Genomic DNA, 22,841 nt, shown 5'->3' on the forward strand with positions numbered 1-22,841 from the left:
TACAACGAACTATTGCAGTTTATGAGAGAGCCAGAGAGAGAGAGAGGACGCCGGAGTCTTTATAATAAGAGTTCCTGTTGATTAGCCGTCAGACACGGAAAAGTACAAATAAGTGATACATTAGAGGTACCTGGCCACTCGCTCCTTCTTCCGCTGCAGCCCGCTGGCTGACATAGCAAGCTCCAGCTTCCGCTTGTTGTCTCCGGCCGACACGATGGTGCGCGTGGGGGATGGCTTGATGGCATCCTCACCGCCTTCTACAACCACACGCATACCGCTACAGGCTCGGCACTAGTTGTGACCACAGATATATGAGCAGAGTGAAATGCATTTAAGAATATGGGTATTGACTGCGTGACATCAGCAGGCAATCGTCATTTTAACAATCCGTATTTTAAAGTTTTTGTTGTGTCTGTTTTGGCGTGTCGTGCGAACGTGGAATTCGGCGGCAGAAATCAAGAGAGTCAGCTCGTCGGAACACTACCGTGATAAAAGCGGTAGAAGACACACAATGGAGCGATGTCTCTGCGTAACGCCAAGTGATCCAGCCGTTCTCAGATCACTGGGTCCCTGACTATTCGACCAGCTCTGCGTTGCACGCGGTCAAATGGATTGAGCTGATACCATATCAGCTCAATAGATTTGACCGCACCCCAGGGTGGCCCAGATCAGAGTTGACAGCAATAGTTCTTTCGTGACCGGACCTGCGCTTTGTAGAGCGCTAGAATGTGGGCCAGCTTGAAGTATTGCCGTGTTCTAAATATGACGCCCAGCTTCTCCGAAGACAATTTGGCTTTGCCCTCCAGATAACGCGAAATTGGCAATCGCTCGAGATTTTGGCCCAGTATTCCGGTTCGAGGCGAGGCTTTAAAGGAAGTGTTGTCGAAGAGCCGCGATACGACAAATGGTGTTTATAGTGGCAAACGCGCAAACTTGAGTCTTCTAGGGGTTAAATTGGACAAGGTTCATCATTTTACCCCATTCCGCGACCCTCTCAAGAGAGGACTCAATAGAAGACACAAGTTTCTCCCGATACTGGTCAACGATTGCCCGAGAGAGAAATGCATGGCCCGTGGCACAGCATTGTATGTTGGAGGTGGCTCCGGTCCTCGAGACTAACCTATGCTAAACATAGCGGTATATTATTGTAGTATTTTTCTTCTGTCGGTATTCTGCAAGTGTGGTAATCAACCTGGACGAGACTGGCCCATACGTGCTGACATCATAAGACGACAGCGTGATTTTCCCACTTCTAAAAGACCTTAGTCGCCGCTTACGCCCCGGGTAAACTATAAAATGAATATGTTTCAGGACTACCTTAGTAGTACCTTCAACAAAAGTTACGTGATTTTTTTGTAGCGAGAGGGTGCGGTGATTGCGAAGATATTCAGGTGGGTGACATGTATGCTCGTTTTCTTAAAAAAAATCATACCGGCCACTAGGTCCAAGATCCTCTTCTCGGCGGAGTTGCTGGGCTCCACCGCCATGGAGGTGGAGCTCGTGAGGTCCGTGCAGCTCTCATCGGCACCCAGCTCACCCCCCTGACAAATAAACAATCTTTAACTTTAATATTTAAAAATAAATAAACGTACAACCCGAGATCGAGTCAGAAATGAGGAGATCCGTAGAACCAAAATCACCGACATAGCCCAGTGATTGAGAAACTGAAGTGTCAGTGGGCAGGGCACATAGCTCGATGGACAGATGGCCGTTGGGGCAGCAAAGTCCTCGAATGGCGACCACGTACCAGAAGACGCAGTGTTCTGGTCAAGATCGCCGGAATAGGTTGGATGAGGGGAGCGCAAGACCGATCGTCGTGGAGATCTTTGGGGGAGGCCTTTGCTAGCAGTGGGCCTCTTCCGGCTGATGTGATGATGATGAAACGTACATTAAATGTTTTTCAAATAAAAAATTTACACGCTGTTAAACTGTTACCAAGAAGTTTATTTTTAAATATTACTTCCCAAACGGCTGGACTAGTAGACGTAGTGTTGGTAGGCCCCGCACAAGATGGACCGACGATCTGGTCATGGTCGCTGGAATAGGTTGGATGAGGGCAGAGCAGGAGCGATCGTCATGGCAATCTTTGGGGGAGGCCTCATTAAGCAGAGGAGGTCTTCCGGTTGAAATGATGATGATGATTAACAATAATTAATAACATTGACTGCTGCAGCTACTAGTGTCAGTGTCACTCACTTGTGACGGGACCACGACACTATTGGTGTGGGTGCTGGCGGGAGGTGCCAGTGACAGAAGCAGGTCCAGCCGCACCGGGGTCTCCGCCGCGAGGGCCTCCGCCACCTCCAGACACGACGCCTCGCAACCCAGGTTCACCCATCTGTAATTTAAAAATAAAAGTCCCCCTTTATCTCATAAGATCATTTAGCAAATAGGAGGTTAAAAGAGTGCAAGAAAAGCCGGCCAAGTGCGAGTCACACTAACGCACAATGGATTCCTTACCATTCATGATCTATAAAAACGGCATATAAATTATGTATGTTGTTTGGGAGCTGCTGCACTTCAATATTTCTTTAATTTCAAATATTTATTTTTAACGTGAATATATAACTTAATATTCTGTGAATATTTCAAGCGTCTTTCTGTTGCCGTTATCAAAATCGAGCAAAAAAATCATGTTTGTCGTATTTTAGTGTTGGTCATTGCGGCAACAGAAATACATCGTCTGTGGAAATTTCAACTGTCTATGTTCATGACATATAGCCTGGTGACAGATGGACGGACAGTGGAATCTTAGTAACACAGGCTCCCATTTTTACCTTTTGGGTACGACACCATAAAAAGAAAATTTGCCTAATTTTTTGCGCCGGTTTTTCTCTCTCGGAGCAAGATTTCTGAAGCGTTGGTATCGATTTAAATAACATCAAAAAGAATTCCCAAGGGATCATCTTTGAAAAAATAATATTCAATTTAATCCAATTTTATAAAAAAAAACTATCACTAATATTTAAATTTATATTTATAAGTATATTACTTATATATACGTACATATTAACAGTTTAATTGCTATTTCGGGAGTCTTGACCCTTCAGTTGTTCCCAACCTTTTCTTGGCCACGGACCACATCGATTTCTTTATTGTTAGAAGGGACCACAATGTACAATAAAAATAAAGTGAATCAATCCGAAAATAAACCTTAATCAAAAATACTAATGCTGGCCACAGTACACATAATATGTACTATGTCTAATGTGAAAGAGCGCCATCCATACAGAAGCCAATGAGTTTCTCCCAGCTAATGTTATGTTACTGAAAATATTCTGATATCGTGTTCATAACGTCGACACCTTTTGAAGTTGTTACAGTTCTCGTGAAATAAATATTTTTTTACAATGTGCAGCGTGCACGTATTGAAATGGGTTCACGGTCCACGGACCGTATTCTGACTCCTGCGGACCACTGGCGGCCCGTGGACCTTTTTTTAGGAACCTCTTATAACTAGTGCAGCAAACACTGAGTAAGCCCCACTTGGTGACATTGATTTGTAATTATATATATGTAATTATCTAGTTTTAATTTAATTGTATATAGTTTAAATAGTAATAGTAAGTCATCACTTACTGATGATCACAGATGTACACGATGTCTGCACGTTTCAACGGGTCCACCGTCAGCATGTCCCTAATAAGAGGTGACGCACCTGAAATAGAGAACATCACTTATAGCCAACAAGAGATAAAAAGGGGAAAATATGAAACGCACGCCAACTTTAGCCGGGATTGTGGACGTCAGTGTCTGTAATCTGCGTATAGTTACGACACTGTCGTGCGTATTAGTGCCTCGCGACTTTATAAGTAGCTTTTTTAATGGTCCAGTCTACGCTATAGTCACGAAAGTAAGCCTCATATAGCTTTTAAGTGTGTGTATTGTAATTATCTTTTATGTAGGCAATAGGAAACTTAAAAAATAACTTCGCTTCATAGTTTTTTACATTTAACAAAACATTTTCAAGTTAAATTTGACAAGGCGAGACCATATATGACTCGCACTGACAAAGAGATCTGATGAGATCTCATCTAGAGTCAAGCTTTTAACTCTACAAGGCCTAACTTCACAATTCGTTTGTAGTAAAAAGCTCTTACTTGACGGACTCTTCGGTTCGTAGTAGTCCCCATTGCTGATCTGCCGCACCAGTCGCTTGAAGTTTGATCCATCAAAGGGCATGGCCCCGTACACCAGGGTGTACAACAGAACTCCTAAAGACCAGCAGTCTACCTGCAAATGTGAAAAATAATATTTTGTTCTTAAGGTATAAGAATACAACACGTTTTCTTTTTTTTTTAATAAATATACCGATAGTGGGGAATAAAAAAAGTATATTTTGTATTTTTATTAAAGAATTTGGAGTCCAAGTGAATATGAACGCAGAACCTTATGGTGGGCTTATGCCCGAAGCTAGCCCTTGAAATCATTGTATAGAATGTCATCTGTCATTATTGACAGTTGTGTTGTGTCAAATTCTCATAGATATTATTAAATCCAATATTATTCATCGTATTGCTCCGACTTGATTAATTGTAATCCCTAATTAGTTCTATAATCTGGCCAGTGGTTTGCATTTCATATAGGCAATTAGGCAGTGCCTACCTCGTTATGAACCTAAATAAATATAACACTAGTGTTAAAGTTAATATGGTTCCGTTATTTTATTACCAAACTTCTATTGAACACCAACTCATAAAATTTTTCCCTACGCTAGATACAAAATACCTACGGTAAGTAATCTTTGCTTATTCCAAAACTCAACTACGACTAGTGAGATCCACCTACCTTGCTAGAAAACCAATGCATACAAAGTCTAAAAAAGAACCTGACAATCAAATTCTCAGTATTACTTACAAGCGATACAAAAACCACTGTAACGATTTATTAAAAAGATTAAAAAGAACATATGAACAAAATGAATTAGGATTGACACTATTGCCTGAAAACGCAATTAAGAAAGTTAATAACTATTTTGCTGGTATTGGCAAGGACCTAGCAGACAAAATTCCTCACGTTCAATGTCCCGTAGATTTAAATTGTTCTAATAAAAAACCAATGACGCCATCAAACTCTATGGTGATGTTGAAAACAACAGAAAAAGAAATAGAAAACTTAATAACGAACCTTAAAAATGACTCAGCTGTTGGATGGGACAATATATCACCAAAAATAATAAAATTGAGCAGACACATCCTTGTTCCACTTTTAATAATAACTATATATATAATTCTAATATAATTCTACCCATATATAAATCAGGAGAAAAATCATGTGCCAATAGCTATCGCCCTATTTCAATTTTACCGACTATTTCCAAATTATTTGAAAAAATTATGAGTAAAAGACTTATGTCCTTTCTAGATAAAGAAAATATCTTATCTAAGCATCAGTATGGCTTTAGGGCAGAAAGATCAACAGGGGATGCAGTATCGGATCTATCAGAATTTGTGGCAGCCCGTCTTGATGCTAAACAAAAATGCGTGGGTGTTTTTCTTGACCTTGCGAAAGCCTTTGACATCGTTTCTATACCACTTCTTTTAGACAAAATGGAGGCAATTGGAATAAGAGGAAAGGTGCATTCACTTTTTAAGGATTACCTTACAAACAGAAAGCAAAGTGTAAAAATAGGTGATTATGTAAGCTCTTTTCATCCAGTAACTCACGGTGTACCTCAGGGCAGTGTGCTCGGTCCTGCTTTGTTTCTGATTTATGTGAACGACCTTTGTCATCTTAATCCAATTAACTGCAAAACATTTATGTGTGCCGATGATACGGCCTTAATTTTTCATGCGGATTCTTGGGCAGATGTCAAAACCAAGGTTAAAATAGGACTTCAAAAACCTTTTCAATGGCTTCAACAGAATTTGTTAACTCTAAACATTCTTAAAACAAAATATATCACCTTTGGCATTACTACAAGACAAATTCCCTCATACGAAAATTTTTCCGTACAAGTTCATAATTGTAAGAAAGTCTTGACTCAAAATAAAGGATGCTCTTGTGTTTACCTTAATAAAACGAAAATAATTAAATACCTAGAAGTTCTTATAGATGAGACCCTATCATGGAAACCGCAAATTGATCTACTGTCAGAAAGGACTAGAAAACTTATTTTCATATTTAAAACCTTACGTCAGATTGCTGATTTCACTCTTTTGAGAAATGTTTACTTTGCATTAGCACAATCCTTATTAACTTATTGTATTAAATCGTGGGGTGGCGCTCGAAAATCATGTCTTTTGAAGCTTGAACGGGCCCAACGTGCTCTTTTAAAGGTTATTATTTGCAAACCCTTTCGGTATCCTACTTGTGAACTATACACTAAATGCGATGTCTTGTCTGTAAGACAATTGTTTATTAGGGACACTATAAAGGCACAGCACTCAAAACTTATATTTGTTCCAGAAGCAGTAACAAAACGACGTAAAGATAAAGTCTGTCCTACAAACACTTTTAAAACTTTCTTTATACGTAAATTTCAATGCTATCTTGGTCCCTTGCTCTATAATAAATTAAACAAAATTATTAATATCTACTCTGAAAACAAATTTAACTGTAAAAAAAAGCTAACTGTTTGGTTAAAAAATAAAAAGTATGATGAAATTGAAAATTTGTTTATAGCTATACGTTAAATTATTAATTATCCAGCCTTACTTACCTTACCAATATACGCACAACATACAGAAAAAAAAAAATATCTTAATAATAATAATTATAATTTAAATTTCATTGTTTATTTTATACCATTATCTTATAAAATTATAGTATGCATAATAATAGCTTATATTTCACATCTACAATAAATTAAAATTTCTATTTATCTATATGTATACATGTACCCTTATATATTTATCTTTAAAATTTAATCCCTTTAATAATAAACCCAATCAATAATACCTTACTATATTATTATATGAAAAATAGCCCAAGTCAACAGTCTTTGTAGTCAACCCAAATGTTTTTAAGTATACCCTCAATTTTATTACTGACCGCTCAAGTACTAACCAGTAATATGTATGATAGACAAATGTTATTTATTTTCTCGTAGAACTGTTAATTTTTTTTTTCCATAAGTTAAATTCTTATATACGCTTTTATGTATTGAAGTTATCTGTAAAAAACAATGTATCTGGAAGTAACTAGTATTAAAATACAGGCCTGGCCTAGTTTAATGCTAATGACAACTAAAATAATATAAAATATTTTAATTAACTATTAGAAACACTACTTATCCTACAGGATTAGTGGTGCGATTATTTTCAAAAGCATTGTGAATATTTGAAAATTATTTTGATGTATTTGGTGTTGTTTGTCCAGAAAAATGTCGTGTATGTTCCATTACTTGTATCGTTATTATAGTATAATAATATTAAGTAGAATTAAGGGAACTAAGTAATGTATGAAGGATTTATAATAAAGATAAAGATTAATGCACGCCCCTGAGTCTGGTTATTTATATCGTTTAATGAAAAAAATTTCATTACCGAGTACTTAAATTCTAAGATATATTGTGCCCCCTTTTAAGGAGTGACAATCAAGGCTATAAAGCGGGGACCGTCAGCAAATAATACATAATACAAGACACTGTAATAAATTTAAATATATATCGTCACACTTTAATTCTTGACATTAATTTAGCGCCATTGTAATTATCACAATGCATTATTGATGTATATTAACTTATAATAAGAGTTATTATCAACTAACATAAGTATTTACAAACAATTAGCAAATGGTTACGCAGCCTGTGTTTTATTGAAAATAAACATAAGTACAACTGCACAAATACAAGTATGAAGCAACTGACGCGTATCGCTCTCGTCTCAGTGAACCAAACCTGTGCAGATTCTGCTGTGAAGCCACTGAAGACCTCAAACTGGATTGCGAGACCATTGCTAGAATCAGGCTGGAGTGTCTTAAAGTACCTTTACTCAAAGCAGTTGCCGTGCCCTGCCTAAGCCCTCTGAGTATCCTACGCCTCTTACAAGTTAGGACTTGAAGATATAATTTAAACTTTCGGACAGTAAGGGCACACGTTTTCTAGCTCGATTTCTACATTTCATTTTTAAGTAGAGGGAGTTGAGTGCAGGCGCTAGCGCAAGCAACATGCACAATAGATCCTAGGATTTATGTGTATTTTACTTCCCAAATATTGATGAAAAAATTAACGCGAATGTCGTGCCTAATTTGCCTACGCGGCCAGTGTGTTGGCTGCCTTGAACCAATCAGCACGCACCTATGACTGGGCACAGCCAATAGCATACACGCTACGTGTAACCGTCTACCAGGGGCGTAGCTACCGCCGTATCTGCCGTAGCAATTAGGCAAAAATTAATAAAAACTTTTGCTGCTTGCCGAAAAAAAAAACAACGAGAATTTTTTAGAAAGCGATTTTGAATTGTTTATAAAATTTTGGAAAAAGTGACAGGTAATTGTGATGAATAAATATTTCTTTTAATTTTATGCATTTTTTTTTCTTTTGTGAGAAATCTTTATCCTTCCTAAATTCCTAATTTGTTTGGGGTTCCCAAGCAAATTTTTAAACGGGGCCTTGCCAAGGCACGCTACGCCACTGCCGTCTACAGTGTACATTATAGAAAGCGTCGTGACGGAAAATTCTTACACTTTCGCTTCTATCGCCCTTCATCGACCAACTAGCTAGTAGGGGTTCTGAGACCCAACCGGTTGGACCAGAGCCTTTCCTGCCTCTGCCACATAGTTGGTTCAGGAACCACTTAAATCAAAAGATAAAAGCACTACATCAACAATACTGGGATAGCCTTGAGGAGTGCAGGCAAGCCAAAGCAGCTTTACCTTGCGCCGACTTGCGTTTTACCAGGGAAATCTTACACCTTAATCGGTGTCGACTAAGATTAATATTATGTGCGACCACAGGTCACGGCAATTTTAACAGGCATCTCTTTAATATAGGTGTTACGGACAGCCCTCTATGCAGAGGTTGCCTGGGGGCAGAGGAAACAGCCGCTCACGTTCTGCTGGAATGCAGTGAGGTGGCAAACTACAGGGCGAAGCACCTGGGGTCACCAGGCGCTTCTCGGGAAGTCTCCCGAGACGTTAAGAAGTTTGGTGACTTCTTGGAGGAGCTTGGCTGGTTGGAGTAGCCACTTCCACCCTCGCACGCAAAAGGCGCATATGACGTCGAGTTGCGGAAAGCGCCCGTATGAAAAAGAAGAAGAAGATCGCCCTTACCCTAGCCCCCATCCGCCAAGCCCGTACCGTGCGATAAAGGACTTCGAACGTCGTTCCAAAACAAAACAAAGAAAAAATATAATAGTTTAAGAAACCTTTTTAAAATATGACACTTAAATACAGTGCAGCCACACTATGAAAAATGTCTGATATCAAATCAAATATCACTATAAATTGCACTACTTAGTACAGAGGAGCACTCTAAGCAGGTGCCGAGTTACTTACTTCTGGACCGATGTAGGGTGTTCCCTTCACGATTTCAGGTGATGCATACAGCGGGGACCCACAGAACGTTGACAACAACGACGTCTCTTTGAACACATTCGACAAACCAAAGTCAGCTATCTGTCAATGAAACATTCATAATTAGGTACTACTTATAACAATAAAATATATTGTATTAAGTGAAAGACAAATTATATTAGGTTTTTCTTTAAATAAATATAAAACAACAATAACAGATTTACATCTCACAGATTTATATAAGTTCCATTACATAATCTGCATGTGTGGCGTTATAATACACGCAGTTAAGATTCCTTCCCCTTTTCATTAAAATATTAAAAAAAAAAACAAGTTTGAGAAGCAAGCTCATTGGTAGAAAAGTTTGTACCTTCATTGTAGGTATAGAATTCTCAAAAGTATATAACAATTCTCGTACAAATAAAATCCATCGATATTCTATTCACAATTATTGTAAAATTAATGCGAATATATATACAAACCTTGGCACTTCCCGTATCGTCTAATAGTACATTCTCTAATTTTAAGTCTCTATGGCAGATTTTATGTATATGGCAATAATACACCGCGGTCGCGATCTGACGAAATAACCTGAAACATATTAACATAATACTAGTATTTAATATTCCGCCAAGCACAACAAATAATGGTACTAATTACTATTTTTTTTAATGAAAATAAGGAACGAGACAAGCCGGACATTCAGCTGGTGGTAATTGATACGCCCTGCCCATTACAATGCAGTGCCACTGAGGATTCTTGAAAGACCCAAAAGTTCGGCGGCACTACATGGAATAGGAGGACAAACGAACGTACGGTACCTGTTGTTAAGTGATCACCGCCACCCACAATCTCTTGCAACACCAGAGGAATCACAGGAACGTTGCCGGCCTTTAAGGAAGGTGTACGCGCTTTATTTGAAGGTACCATGTCGTATCGTCCCGGACACCGCACAAGGAAGTTCATTCCACAGCTTTGTAGTACGTGGAAGAAAGCTAGTTGAAAACCGCACTGTGGAGGACCGCCATACATCCAGATGGTGGGGATGATATCCTTACTTGTGGCGTGTCGTGCGAAGGTGGAATTCGGCGGCAGGAATCAGGTTAAACAGCTCTTCGGAACACTCCCCGTGATAAATGCGGTAAAAGACACACAACGAAGCGACGTCTCTACCGAACGCCAAGTGATCCAGCCGTTCACAGAGTATCTCTTTTCAATATGGTAGTACCACGAAGCCTAGCGAAACTCTCTAAGAAAAAAGCGATTCACTCGATTGTATGAAACGTGCAGTCATTGATAGATTGACAGATGACGGCTATAATCTTGTAAAACGTAGATAGCCGAAATCCACTACGCTATAAGCAACTGTTCGCTTTCAAGCTTAGCCGGATTATACTTCGTCGCCAATTATACTGTAATTACTACTATTTCAAACTGATGTCAAATTACTGCACTAAATTTCAATTTCTACTTAGGCTGTTCCGCCTCTTATTACGTAGTATTAACATCCTCTTGATCATCGCTAAGATGGATGATCATAGAAACTAACTACATTCTAACTATGATTTATGAATCATAGTTAGAATGTAGTTAGTTTCTTAATTACTTAGTAACAACAATACAACCAAAAAACATCAAACCTTCTAGCTTCCTCTTCTTCTAATACTTTTTTCTGACTAAGATAATCGTAAAGTTCTCCACCGGAACAATACTCCATAACTAATATCATCTTCTCACTATTTTCAAATACTGAAAATAAAACGTATGATGAAAATTAATATATTACCTAAGCTAAACTGAGATACGTGAAAAAAAACATGAAGATTTCAATACTCCAACAGAAATTATTATTAATATATTTATTTAAATTCATCATGCTATTCATATATTTGCTACCTCATAGAGTAATTAATAATGAATAGCTCGTATTTATCTAATACTAGTTATTCACTTTAAACTATTCTTTCAATTTGATTTCTGAACGACGGGGGACACATTAAAGGCGAAACAAAATTGTTGTTTTTATTTAATTTCGAGTATTTTAATATTTATTCACCTTTTAAACCTTCCCTCGACTTCCACAAATAATTCAAGACCAAAATTAGTCAAATCGGTCCAGCCGTTCTCGAGTTTTAGCGAGACTAACGAACAGCAATTCATTTATATATATATATATATAGATAGAATAGCTGACCCGACAGACGTTGTTCTGTATATAATAAATAAAATAATGTTTTTATATATCATAACATCAAAAATTACTTCGTAAAATATGGACCCTGCTGTCGTAATGAAATTGTTTCACAGCAGAACTGTCAAATCGTGCGTCAATAAATTCTCACATAGAAATTATGTATGGACACATCAAAGGGAAAACATATTTGTTGTTTTTATTTAATTTAGCAGCATCTTCCTATTTATTCACCTTTTAAACCTTCTCTGGACTTCCACAAATAATTCAAGACCTAAATTTGCCAAATCGTTCTCGAGTTTTAGCGAGACTAACGAACAGCAATTCATTTTTATACATATACTAGTGGACCCAACAGACGTTGTCCTGTACACACGTCTTAAATTTGAAAAATCTGTCCAGCCGTTTAGGAGGTAGTTTAATTGGGGATCTAAACCATTCTTGAATCCACCCGAAGACACACATCAATCTCAAATTCACTGGAACACAAAAAAATCTCATCAAAATCGGTCCAGCCGTTCAGGAGGTAGTTCAATTGTGAATCTAAACCATTCTCGAATCCACCTGAAGACACACAGAAAGTTTCAATAAAATCGGTCCAGCCGTCTAGGAGGAGTTCAGTGACATACACACGCACACAAGAATTATATATATAAAGATATATAGATATTTAATCTCCGTTTGTTAGTATTTGGCCAACTTAAAATGACGTTTACCTTCATAAATATGTACAATGTTGGGATGCCTGACGGAGGACATGATCTGCACCTCGCGCCGGATGCGCACCAGGTCGGCCTCGGTCTCTATCTTGCACTTCTTGATGGTCTTGATGGCCACCTCCTGCCCCGTCTTCTTGTTGATGCCCAGCTGCACCTTCCCGTACGTGCCCTGGCCCAGCTTGCGCACTATATCGAACCTGGAATGAACAGAAATTAAATTTAAATTTCTACAACAAAAGCCGTCTTTATGATGTTAATAGTAAATAACGCTGCACAGTGTTTGGAGGTTTTTTTGCCCTTATTGTTGCCGCAGAATTCAAATAATTATAATTATAATCGTCGCAATCTGGTTTCGTCGTTCACCGCAATCTGGTTTCGTCGTTCACAGCGCGGTTCTCAAGGTACTGTCTTCCACATTACTCCAAACTGTGAAACAAACTTTGTTCAGCTGTGTTTCCTGGTTGATAACACTTCCCATCAGTACCTACCTATGGTACTGTTACTATATAGTTGTTATCCAAAATTCAATTAGGACGATTACCCGCATACAGATAATGCGAAGATGTGGATAGCATTTGTAAAATATAATTCTGTACTAAAAACACCTGAGCTTTAGAGAACCAAAACAAGGTTCTCGCCATGTTCATCAGCCGGTCGATTTGCCAATCGTCCTTTTGATGATTATATAGAAAGAAGCCTGACCTGGCGTATATATTTTAATTATAAAATATATTTTATTAATTTATCTGGTTTTTCATAGGCGTTACTGTTGTTTTGTCCTAAATAAAATATAGCTTTGCTTCAATAACCCGGAAACACTCTGTCTTCTGTTACTCATGGTATATATTATATTTTATTAATTTATCTGGTTTTTCATAAATAACCATAAAAATTAGATTTTTAATATTAGTGATATTATTTTTTTTTGGGAAAACGCAGGCGTTTAAAATTATTTTAATCATCAAATAAGGCTAGCATGGAAGGCTTTAAACTAAAAAACTTTCAATTATAAAGTTTAAAAATAAAAATAATAAAAGACCACTTACGGACGAGTATTTAAGTGGTCTAAGTATTTGACTATAACTTTGACCGAACCCCGAATTTGACGAGACATGGACATCGAAATGTCTCAGCGAATGTCTCGAGTGTCACACGCGACACAACAACGACTCTTTAATAATAAATAGCCTGTTACGAGTACAATGAACCGTCGACCGCTGTGATTGACCTGCGGGTGCGACCTGCACACACTTCAATGGACATTTATACGTGGACATTTCAAATTATATACCTACTAGCAGACCCGACAGACGTTTTTCTGTAGATAATAAAAAAAATACTGTTTTATAGGAATTTGCCAATAATAATTTCAAAACATCAAGAATTATTTCGTAAAAAATGCAACCTGTTGTTATAATGAAATTGTTTCACAGCGGAACTGTCAAACCGTGCGTCACTAAATTCTCTCATAGAAAATATGTCCATATAAAACAAATATTAGAAATAAAAATAATTATGGGTCCCAAATCGAAATAAAAACTATCCTATCTCTCAAGGTGGACCAAACTGCACTCCATGAAGTAATCCCCATTAAAATCTGTTCATTAGTTTAGGAGTCTATCGAGGATAAACAACGTGTCACGAAATTTATATATATTAAGATATATTATATACAAGTTACAGCCGTCGCCAGTAGGGGACGGTATTCAGATCTTCAGCTTCTTCTACTGTCATATTATGTCCCTTGGTACTTGACTTTAAAAAAATATTTATTTATAACTAGCTGACCCAGCAAACGTTGTATTGCCGATATTAAAATCGCGATACAAAAGTAACTGTTGATCGTAGATGGGTGAAAATTTGAAGTTGTTTGTATTTTTAATGCTGACTCATAATCAAACAAAGTTAAAAAAATATGTCAAAAAAATTAAAAACAAAATTGGCGTGGACCACCCTTAACATTTAGGGGGATGAAAAATAGATGTTGTCCGATTCTCAGACCTACCCAATATGCACTCAAAATTTCATGAGATCGGTCAAGCCGTTTCGAAGGAGTTTAACTACAAACACCGCGACATGAGAATTTTATATATTAGACAAGTATTGCAGTGTGAAACCATGACCAGGGCTTAAATAATATACATCGTAGTACTGATATTTTGCTTTTGTTTCATCCTCAGTGCGGAAGCCATAGTCAGATTCGCACTTGTTCGTTTTTGGGTCGTTACGTTAGTCCAAAGGATGTTGACGCTACTTTTGGGTTAGTAGTGGGAGGCTCCTTTGCATAGGATGCCAGCTAGATTATGGATACCATAAGGGCGTCTATTTCTGCCGTAAAACAGTAATGTGTAAGTATAACTGTGTTTCGGTCTGAAGGGCGCCGTAGCTAGTGTAATTACTGGGCAAATGAGACATTATATCTTGTCTCAGGGTGACGAGTGCAATTGTAGTGCCGCTAAGAGTTTTTGGATTTTTCAAGAATCCTTAAAGGCACTGCATTGTATGGCAATGGGCAGAGCGTATCCATCAGTTGAACGTCCTGCTCGTCTCGTCGCGTATTGGCATAAAAAAATATTTAATAATATAAACAAATTCAAAATGTACAAGCCGCTTAGATACAGGTGTACATCTTTCTTATAGTCGCGCGTACACCTTCCTTAAAGGCCGGCAACACTCTTGAGATTCCTCTGGTGTTGCAAGAGAATGTGGGCGGCGGTGATCACTTAACACCAGGTGACCCGTATGTTCGTTTGTCCTCCTATTCCATAAAAAAAAGATACTATTTTCGCACAAAAATGTCTAGATAATGGATAACGTTAATACTGATTTCTTGTCAATATGACCTTTCAACGTGACCCGGAGTGTCTCCGTATTTATTTATAAACAGTGTCAGTACGGTTCACCTGATATCAAATGATCACCGTCACCCACTTTCTTCTGCAACACCAGATAAATCATAGGAGCTTTTGCCGGCCTTTAAAGTTCACCTGTACGTGTTTTTTTTTTTGAAGGCACCATCTCGTATCGAACACCGCCCACAAAAGGTCACATAGTTAGGTTTTTTGCGTGCTCTCGCTGATGGGTGAATTTACGTCACTAATTCATAGCTAATATAAAAAAAAAGAGTTTGTAATTTTACTTTTTATAGTAAGAGAAATAAAAGGCTTTTTATATTATTTTATTTATTTATTTACAGCTTCTTCACGGAACCATACGATCGAATCCCCTGATAATCGAGGGTATATTTTATTGCCCTAATATACACTCATTTTCATAGTCGTATATATTGGATACATTTTTTTACAAGTGACGAGACGAGCCGGACGCTCAGTTGATGGCAATTGATACGCCCGCAGTGCCGCTCAGGATTCTTAAAAAAAAAAACAATAATTCTGAGCGGCACTACAATTGCGCTCGTCACCTTGAGACATAAGATGTTAAGTCTCATTTGTTAAGTAATTTCACTAGCTACGGCGCCCGTCAGACCGAAACCCAATAATGTTTACACATTATTGCTTCACGACAGAAATAGGCGCCGTTGTGGTATCCATAATATAGCCGGCATGCTGTGCAAAGGAGCCTCTGGTAAAATACATATTTGTTCCCTTTGGAGTGGAGACATAGAGATGGATGGAGAGATAGGTCATTGGGGTTCATCGGCAAAAAAAATCATAGGAGAGTTATCCAGGCGTCTAACCAATTTGACAGGTGACCCAAGGTCTGGTACGTACCTCTGTCAGGGGATAAGTTTGGCCATACAACGTTACCAGCTTCATAGACACATTACCTGCCGACCGCGATCTTCGCGATATATATAGATATAAGTCTAGTATACTATGTGTAATTAATTGTTTTTAATGGACTATTTAAGTTTTATTTTATTATTTTATATATAAAGAGTGTCATTAATTAATTCGTATAAATAGTTAAAAATTAAGAGTCGTATCATCATTAATTTTTATTTTTTTATGACAGGACTACCATAGCGGACACATGTGGCGCTCAGAGAGAGAAAAAAAAAGGAAGTGAGTAAATCACGTATTTTAACATACACAAATTTTATAACACAATATGCTACATGTCACACACACCATTTTGAAATAAAATAGAATAGAAAACACTCCAGTAGCAATAAAAAACACACTACTTCAATTTAAAGTATTAATTCAAATCTTAAAATACTAAATTAACTTTTATTATTATATTAAAATGTAAAATTTTTAATATTTTTCAATTGTCTAATTGGTGGCGGTAAATAGTGCCAACACTTACTAACTACTACTTACTACACTGTATCGAAAACTAACCCTGATCGCTGTTGAGTGATGCCGGGGCACTGCTAATATCTGCGAGGCAGATTTAGTTTTTATATTAGGTACTTGCACTGCGTTGCCCTAGCCATATCATAGCCACGTTCAAAGAAGTCAATAAAAAGCCCCATATGCCAAGGCTGTTCTCCTTAAAACTTCTTTTTAATCCTTAAGTCATCTGAATATAGATACCAAGAGAATTACAATAGGTCCAGCGAATAGACATGCCATGATAAGAGATCTTCAATGCGAACCACTTTCGTGGTTGGCTGACCTATAAGTAGTAGCGACAACCTGAGAGTTTGACAAGACATATAAGATTTATCAACGGTACGTCACTCGAACGGTTGGCTCAGTGGTAAGAGCGCTCGCCAGGAACGCGGGAATTCGCGGGTTCAAGTCCCGCATCAATCATCAAACTTTGTTTTTAAATTTAATTTGTGTAATTAATCCCAGAAGTGAGGGTTATTACATTAAGAAATAACAAATTATTTTGATCTAGTAGTTATGATCCTACCTACTAAGCTAGAGGTCCCGGGTTCGAATCCCGGTAGGTGCAAGCATTTATATGATGAATATAGATGTTTGTTTCCGAGTCATAGATGTTTCAATGTATCTATGTATGTTTAAGTAAGTATATTGTATTAAATATATCATTGTCTTGTAACCCATAACACAGACTATATATGCTTAACTTGGGGCAAGATAATTTGTGTGAAAAGTGTGTCTATATTATTACTATAATATTATTATGAGTCTAATATTTTTTCATTCTTTTGTAATATTTTTTCATGCGCATAATTTAATGTATTTCCTCTGAGTAATTATTACCTAAATATTAGAATTAGTAAAACAAAAACAAGAAACTTTCATAATATTATGGATCGATATCCGCACGTCGTATGTTCACATAAAATAACATCGACATGCCTGTTGAATGAAATTTTTGATGAGTAAAACAAATTTAAAAGAGCACCGGGATTAAAGGCATTCCCGACAAGATTAAATTCCTGTTACGGAACAATGTAGGGACCTCCAAGATAAGAGCATAACTCTCAACTCATCGTCTGATAATATATAACTGTCTAATGCAGTCCATTAGCAACCAGTAACTTCACTAGCTACACAGTAATGCTTACACATTACTGCTTCACGGCAGAAAAAGGCGCCGTTGTGGTACCCATAATCTAGCCGGCATCCTGTGCATAGGAGCCACCCACTGGTATTCCAAAGAACTAAACATAATATTCCAGGTATTCGCTTTACGAGCCCTGAAGATGTGGTGAAAGCGTACGAAAATGTCATAAAATAGACCCCAAAGGAAGAGTGGGCCCACTGCTTAACGTGGATTACTTCGAAAAACAATTAAAAGTATTGGCAACTTTCTACATTAAGCCGTTTTTAATTTTCTTAACATTTTCAGTGTTACCTAGGTATTATCTTTTAACTGCGTCTTCGTCCGCGTGCAATAGTTACTTTGAGCAGCATTGGTTATTTTTCAATATATTCTCGCTTTGCAAATAATCTAATATATAAAATTCTCATGTCGCGGTGTTTGTAGTTAACCTCCTCCGAAACGGCTTGACCAATTCTCATGAAATATTGAGTGCATATTGGGTAGGTCTGAGAATCGGACAACATCTATTTTTCTTCCCCCTAAATGTTAAGGGTGGTCCACGCCAATTTTTTTTTAATTTTTTTGACATATTTTTTAAATGTGTTTCATTATAAGTCAGCGTTAAAAATACAAACAACTTCAAATTTTCACCCATCTACGATCAACAGTTACTTTTGTATCGCGATTTTGATATCAGCAATACAGCGTTTGCTGGGTCAGCTAGTAAACATATAAAACTGCTGTGGTTAATACATTTTTATAAGCTACAAACTATAGAACATTCATCCCCACACAGGTGTAAATTTTAAAAACGCTAGAACAATTATTTATTTATTATTTATCAACTGCTTAAATACAAAGTTTCATGGTGTTATCTTCGATAATTATGAACTTCCACCATTATTTCATATTCGCGAAAAAAGTAAGCCAATGTCCTTTCCCAAGCTCTTGTCTATCTCTGTACAAAATTTCATCAATACCGGTTCAGTGGTTTAGGCGTGAAAATGTAACAAACAAACTTACAATCACATATATAATATTAGAAGGGATATCCCGCAACTTAAATAATTTAAGTCCAGATTCTTGCTGCTGGACAACCGATGACAATAGACCCGGTTTAGTACTTCAGTGTACGTGATAAGGTACGTTTCTCGCGATTTGTATATCCCTTTATTCCTAAAAATAGAGGTTAACTGTCCACTTCAACTTTTAGCTGTCACAGTCTATCTAGACGTATTATAAATGATCTTAGTGCCGCAACATGTGGCCATATTGAACGCGCGTGGACGCTGTTGCCATCTGACCGTGGTCTTACTAGAACGAACGAAAGCGAGGCATGAATGAAGGTAACGTCATCGAAACCTTAACACCCACCACTTCCTCTGGGCCTCGACGCAGCGTGGGTGGTAATGTGATTAACACATATAGACGGGTCCAATCCGAGCTCACATCAATGAATTTGGCTTTAAAACCAATTAATTATTCAAAATTAACTATCAAATTTTACGGTAGACCCAGCGCGAATAGAACTTGCGTCTCCAGAGAAAGTCTCCAACGAAAGATCCAACGGGTGCTACTGCTAAGACAAGCTTCCGTTATGGCACCGTTCATACATCTAGAGGATTATTAATGTTATATTTTTAAACGAGCAATTCTTCTCTACATACAGCTCTAGCGAGTTTAATGAAGTTAGTATTAGTTTCGGGGGCGAGAAATCGATCTAGCTTGGTTTCAATTTAAAAAAAAATTTAGTTTTATCCGTGTTTTAATGAGAAACTGCTACAATAACATTAGAAGACAGACTATAATTATAGCTCAGATTGGGATTCATTTGGTGATCCGGAAAGCAGCAGACCAAGGTTCGAGTCCAGATGTCCTATTAGTTTTTTAAGTTCAAGTTTTGTACCTTCTTAAAAAGCCTCGGTCGTCCAGGCACTGAATAATAACATCAGAAACAAAAAATATAATATTTTCATGAAATCTTTTCAACTCAAAGTTCAAATTAATTCTGACTTTGTCTATGCCAGCCCAAGCAATGCAAGCAAAAAGTTGGCAAAGTTTCATCTCAATTGAATTCATGTTATGGCAGCGCATTAAACAAACAAAGATTATATTTAATATTGATTTAACGACTCGATCGTAATGTCGCACAGAAGTATCGCATTATTGAATAGTGACCACACCAGAACCAAATTAATAACCACAGACACACAGTGTAAGCGTGCATTTGTGTGCTGCAACAAATCAACGGATTGCTCGTTTGCACAGGATGCCGGCTCGATTATGAGTACCACAACGGAGCCTATATATATAACGGAGCCTGCTGTGAAGCAGAAATGTGTAGGCATTATTGTGTTTCGGTCTGAAGGGCGACATAGCTAGTGAAATTACAGGGCAAATGAGACTTAACATTTTATGTCTCAGGATTCAAAATCACTTATTGAACGTCAAATACTTCCACCCATTCAAAAAATACTGCCTTTTTTATATATAAAAATATGGATTACAATGTGATATCGTACAATAAACATTTATAATTAAAGAGCCTGAGGGTGTTCGCTTCATTCTCAGTCTGTGGTGTCATTAAGAAAATCGTTTATGCTGTAACCTTTCCAACATAACGTTTTTTTAACAATTCTTTTAAATTTCGTAACACATTTGTTTTGTCCCTGAATCCTGAGCGGCACTTGAACGTCCTGCTCGTCTCGTCCCGTATTGGCATAAAACAAATCAACACCACCCAAGATTTCAAGTTTCATTTATAATTTAATTGTTTGTCGTTTTATTCTCTCATTTTATTAAAAAATGGAATTCCTAAAACGTAACAAAAACTTTACTTAACGAGAGGAGATGCTCTGAGAAATCAAGTAGAGATAGAATTTCTCTCCTCTCTATTGTCGACAGCAAAAAGACTGGACTACTGTGGAGGCCATGACACAAGCTTGGACTGCACTGACTTACTGACACTTCCGGACTGAAACGGAAGCGCGCAGTCAACTGGCGCTGTGCAGCCTTTAACTTAACAAGTCAAGTTTACATTCGGATCTCCAAGGAGAGCTCGAAAAATATTACAAACCGTCACACGTGAATCATAGCTAATAAATATTATAAATGCGAATATGATGTCGTTTATTTCTTACGCTTCCACGACTCAACCGACCGTCCTGAAAATTTGAACATACTGTGTCCACATGAGTAAATTGAAGGTACAGAGACTAAGCTTCATACAACCACGCGAAATTATTGCACTACTACAATGATCCAGAGTATGTGTGAGAGTCCACTGGCCGCTTGTTGAGTACGCGGCGAAACCGGATATAACCGGTTGACGATCGCACCAACATGAATTTACATGGGAAATATCAAAGATTTCCTCAAAGAGCAAGATTTTATAGATACTAATCCGCACTAAGTCGGGGCCATAGGCTAGTATGTTGTAAAATACAAATTAAATATACTTATTAGACGTTGATATGTCTAGAATTAGCACACAAAATGTCGCAACATGCAACAAGCACAGAATGAGGTCAAATGTCGCGCTTCACCGCAAATATTACTTCGGTTGCCCTACCGATACCAATGTGTATGTCATCATAATAATAATGTGATAGCAGGCGCCCGCGAATATACTAATGGCTTATATAATATTGATAATTTCTCCATAGAATTCTGAGCATTATTAAAACATATTAATATAATTGATGTAGGTCGCGTGAATGCTTGTAAATAATCTGCTTTTTAAGGTAGTAGAATTAATGTTCGTTAAATAGTTTAATTCTAAGAATTCAATACCCAAGTCTAATATAATTTGGATCGGTGGTCCAACTTTGATACAAGGAATGATCACATCGCATCAAGTGGACCCCAAATGGTCGTCCGTGATAAGAACTCATTAGACCGATAAAATATTTTGATTTAGTGCGCGTTGAACATTTTGGGCACAATATGTGAACGAATGCGTCCTAAGAATATAGCTAAAAGGCGGGAGAACAAACACTGTAGACCAGTGAGCCCTCACGTCAAAAGGACCTTAATTAGGTGACTAATCAGAAAAATAAGCAGCTTAACACTGTAGTTTAGATCACGGAAAAGCTGCATATCAATAAATAATTCCAATTACCATTAATCAGGTTTAGCAGACGCAGACATTGTTGCTAACTATGGGCCAGATGAAAAAGCTCATGATCGCTCAGAGGGATCAATGGAGAGGGCTATGCTCGGAGTTTCCCTGCGAGATCGAATTAGAAATGGGGAGATCCGTAGGAGCACCAAAGTCACCGATATAGCCCAAATGATTTCGAAACTAAAGTGGCAGTGGGCAGGGCACATAGTTCGACGGACAGATGGCCAGTGTGGCAATGGGGCAATTCTTGAATGGCGACCACGTACCGGAGGTCGCAATCCCCTACAAGATGGACCGACGATCTGGTCAAGATCGCCGGAATACTCTGAATGAGGGCAGCGCAGGACCGATCGTGGTGGAGATCTTTGGGGGAGGACTTGGTCCAGCAGTGGACGACTTCCGGCTGATGATAAGGTCTACCAGAACAAATCATGAATCTCATGAAGGTTTTCGTGAAGAAGATGCTATAGACATGTGCAAGACCCAAACCGTTGCATTAAAACGTGACTACCAAGTCTGTGACAAACTGACAGCATGATAGACGCGGTGAATAGACCGCACTGCTATATTCAACGACAAACATTAAACTTTCCACAGCGGGGTCGCTGAAGGAGCCGGCCACTGTTTACAGCATTACAATAGTCAAAATAAACACGGCTCGTGTGCGACGTGTTGTTGCGATACAATCGTATTACTCATACCGGTGCGATATGCTTGCAACAACAATACGAGGAATGTTAGGCCGTGCAGCGACGACCGATCGCAAAATTATGGTGATGTCAGATTTAAAGACCACGTGTACTGAGCGCTGCATGGAATTGTCGACCACGCTGGTGCAACGTGAGATGGTTAACTTCACACACAATCTTTGAATTAATTTGTAGGTGTGGTTATTTCACAATATTATATATTCCCTTTAGACCGT

General features: G+C 37.9%; 1 protein-coding gene across 10 annotated transcripts in view; it reads right to left on the reverse strand.

The window, feature by feature from the left end:
- Positions 1–22,841, reverse strand: part of LOC126970148 (serine/threonine-protein kinase MARK2) — an 81,386-nt gene that overhangs the window by 25,308 nt on the left and 33,237 nt on the right. For all 10 annotated transcript variants that reach the window (XM_050815917.1, XM_050815981.1, XM_050815927.1 and 7 more), the window contains exons 3-11: positions 12,364–12,563; positions 11,097–11,205; positions 9,939–10,047; positions 9,439–9,558; positions 4,101–4,233; positions 3,580–3,658; positions 2,197–2,338; positions 1,433–1,541; positions 131–257 (exon numbers count right to left, since the gene is read on the reverse strand). In XM_050815917.1, coding sequence (XP_050671874.1) covers positions 131–257; positions 1,433–1,541; positions 2,197–2,338; positions 3,580–3,658; positions 4,101–4,233; positions 9,439–9,558; positions 9,939–10,047; positions 11,097–11,205; positions 12,364–12,563 — 1,128 coding nt within the window. The remainder of the gene's footprint in view (positions 1–130; positions 258–1,432; positions 1,542–2,196; positions 2,339–3,579; positions 3,659–4,100; positions 4,234–9,438; positions 9,559–9,938; positions 10,048–11,096; positions 11,206–12,363; positions 12,564–22,841) is intronic.

This window comes from Leptidea sinapis, chromosome 1, assembly GCF_905404315.1.
Source record: "Leptidea sinapis chromosome 1, ilLepSina1.1, whole genome shotgun sequence".
NCBI classification, from domain to species: Eukaryota; Metazoa; Arthropoda; class Insecta; order Lepidoptera; family Pieridae; genus Leptidea; species Leptidea sinapis.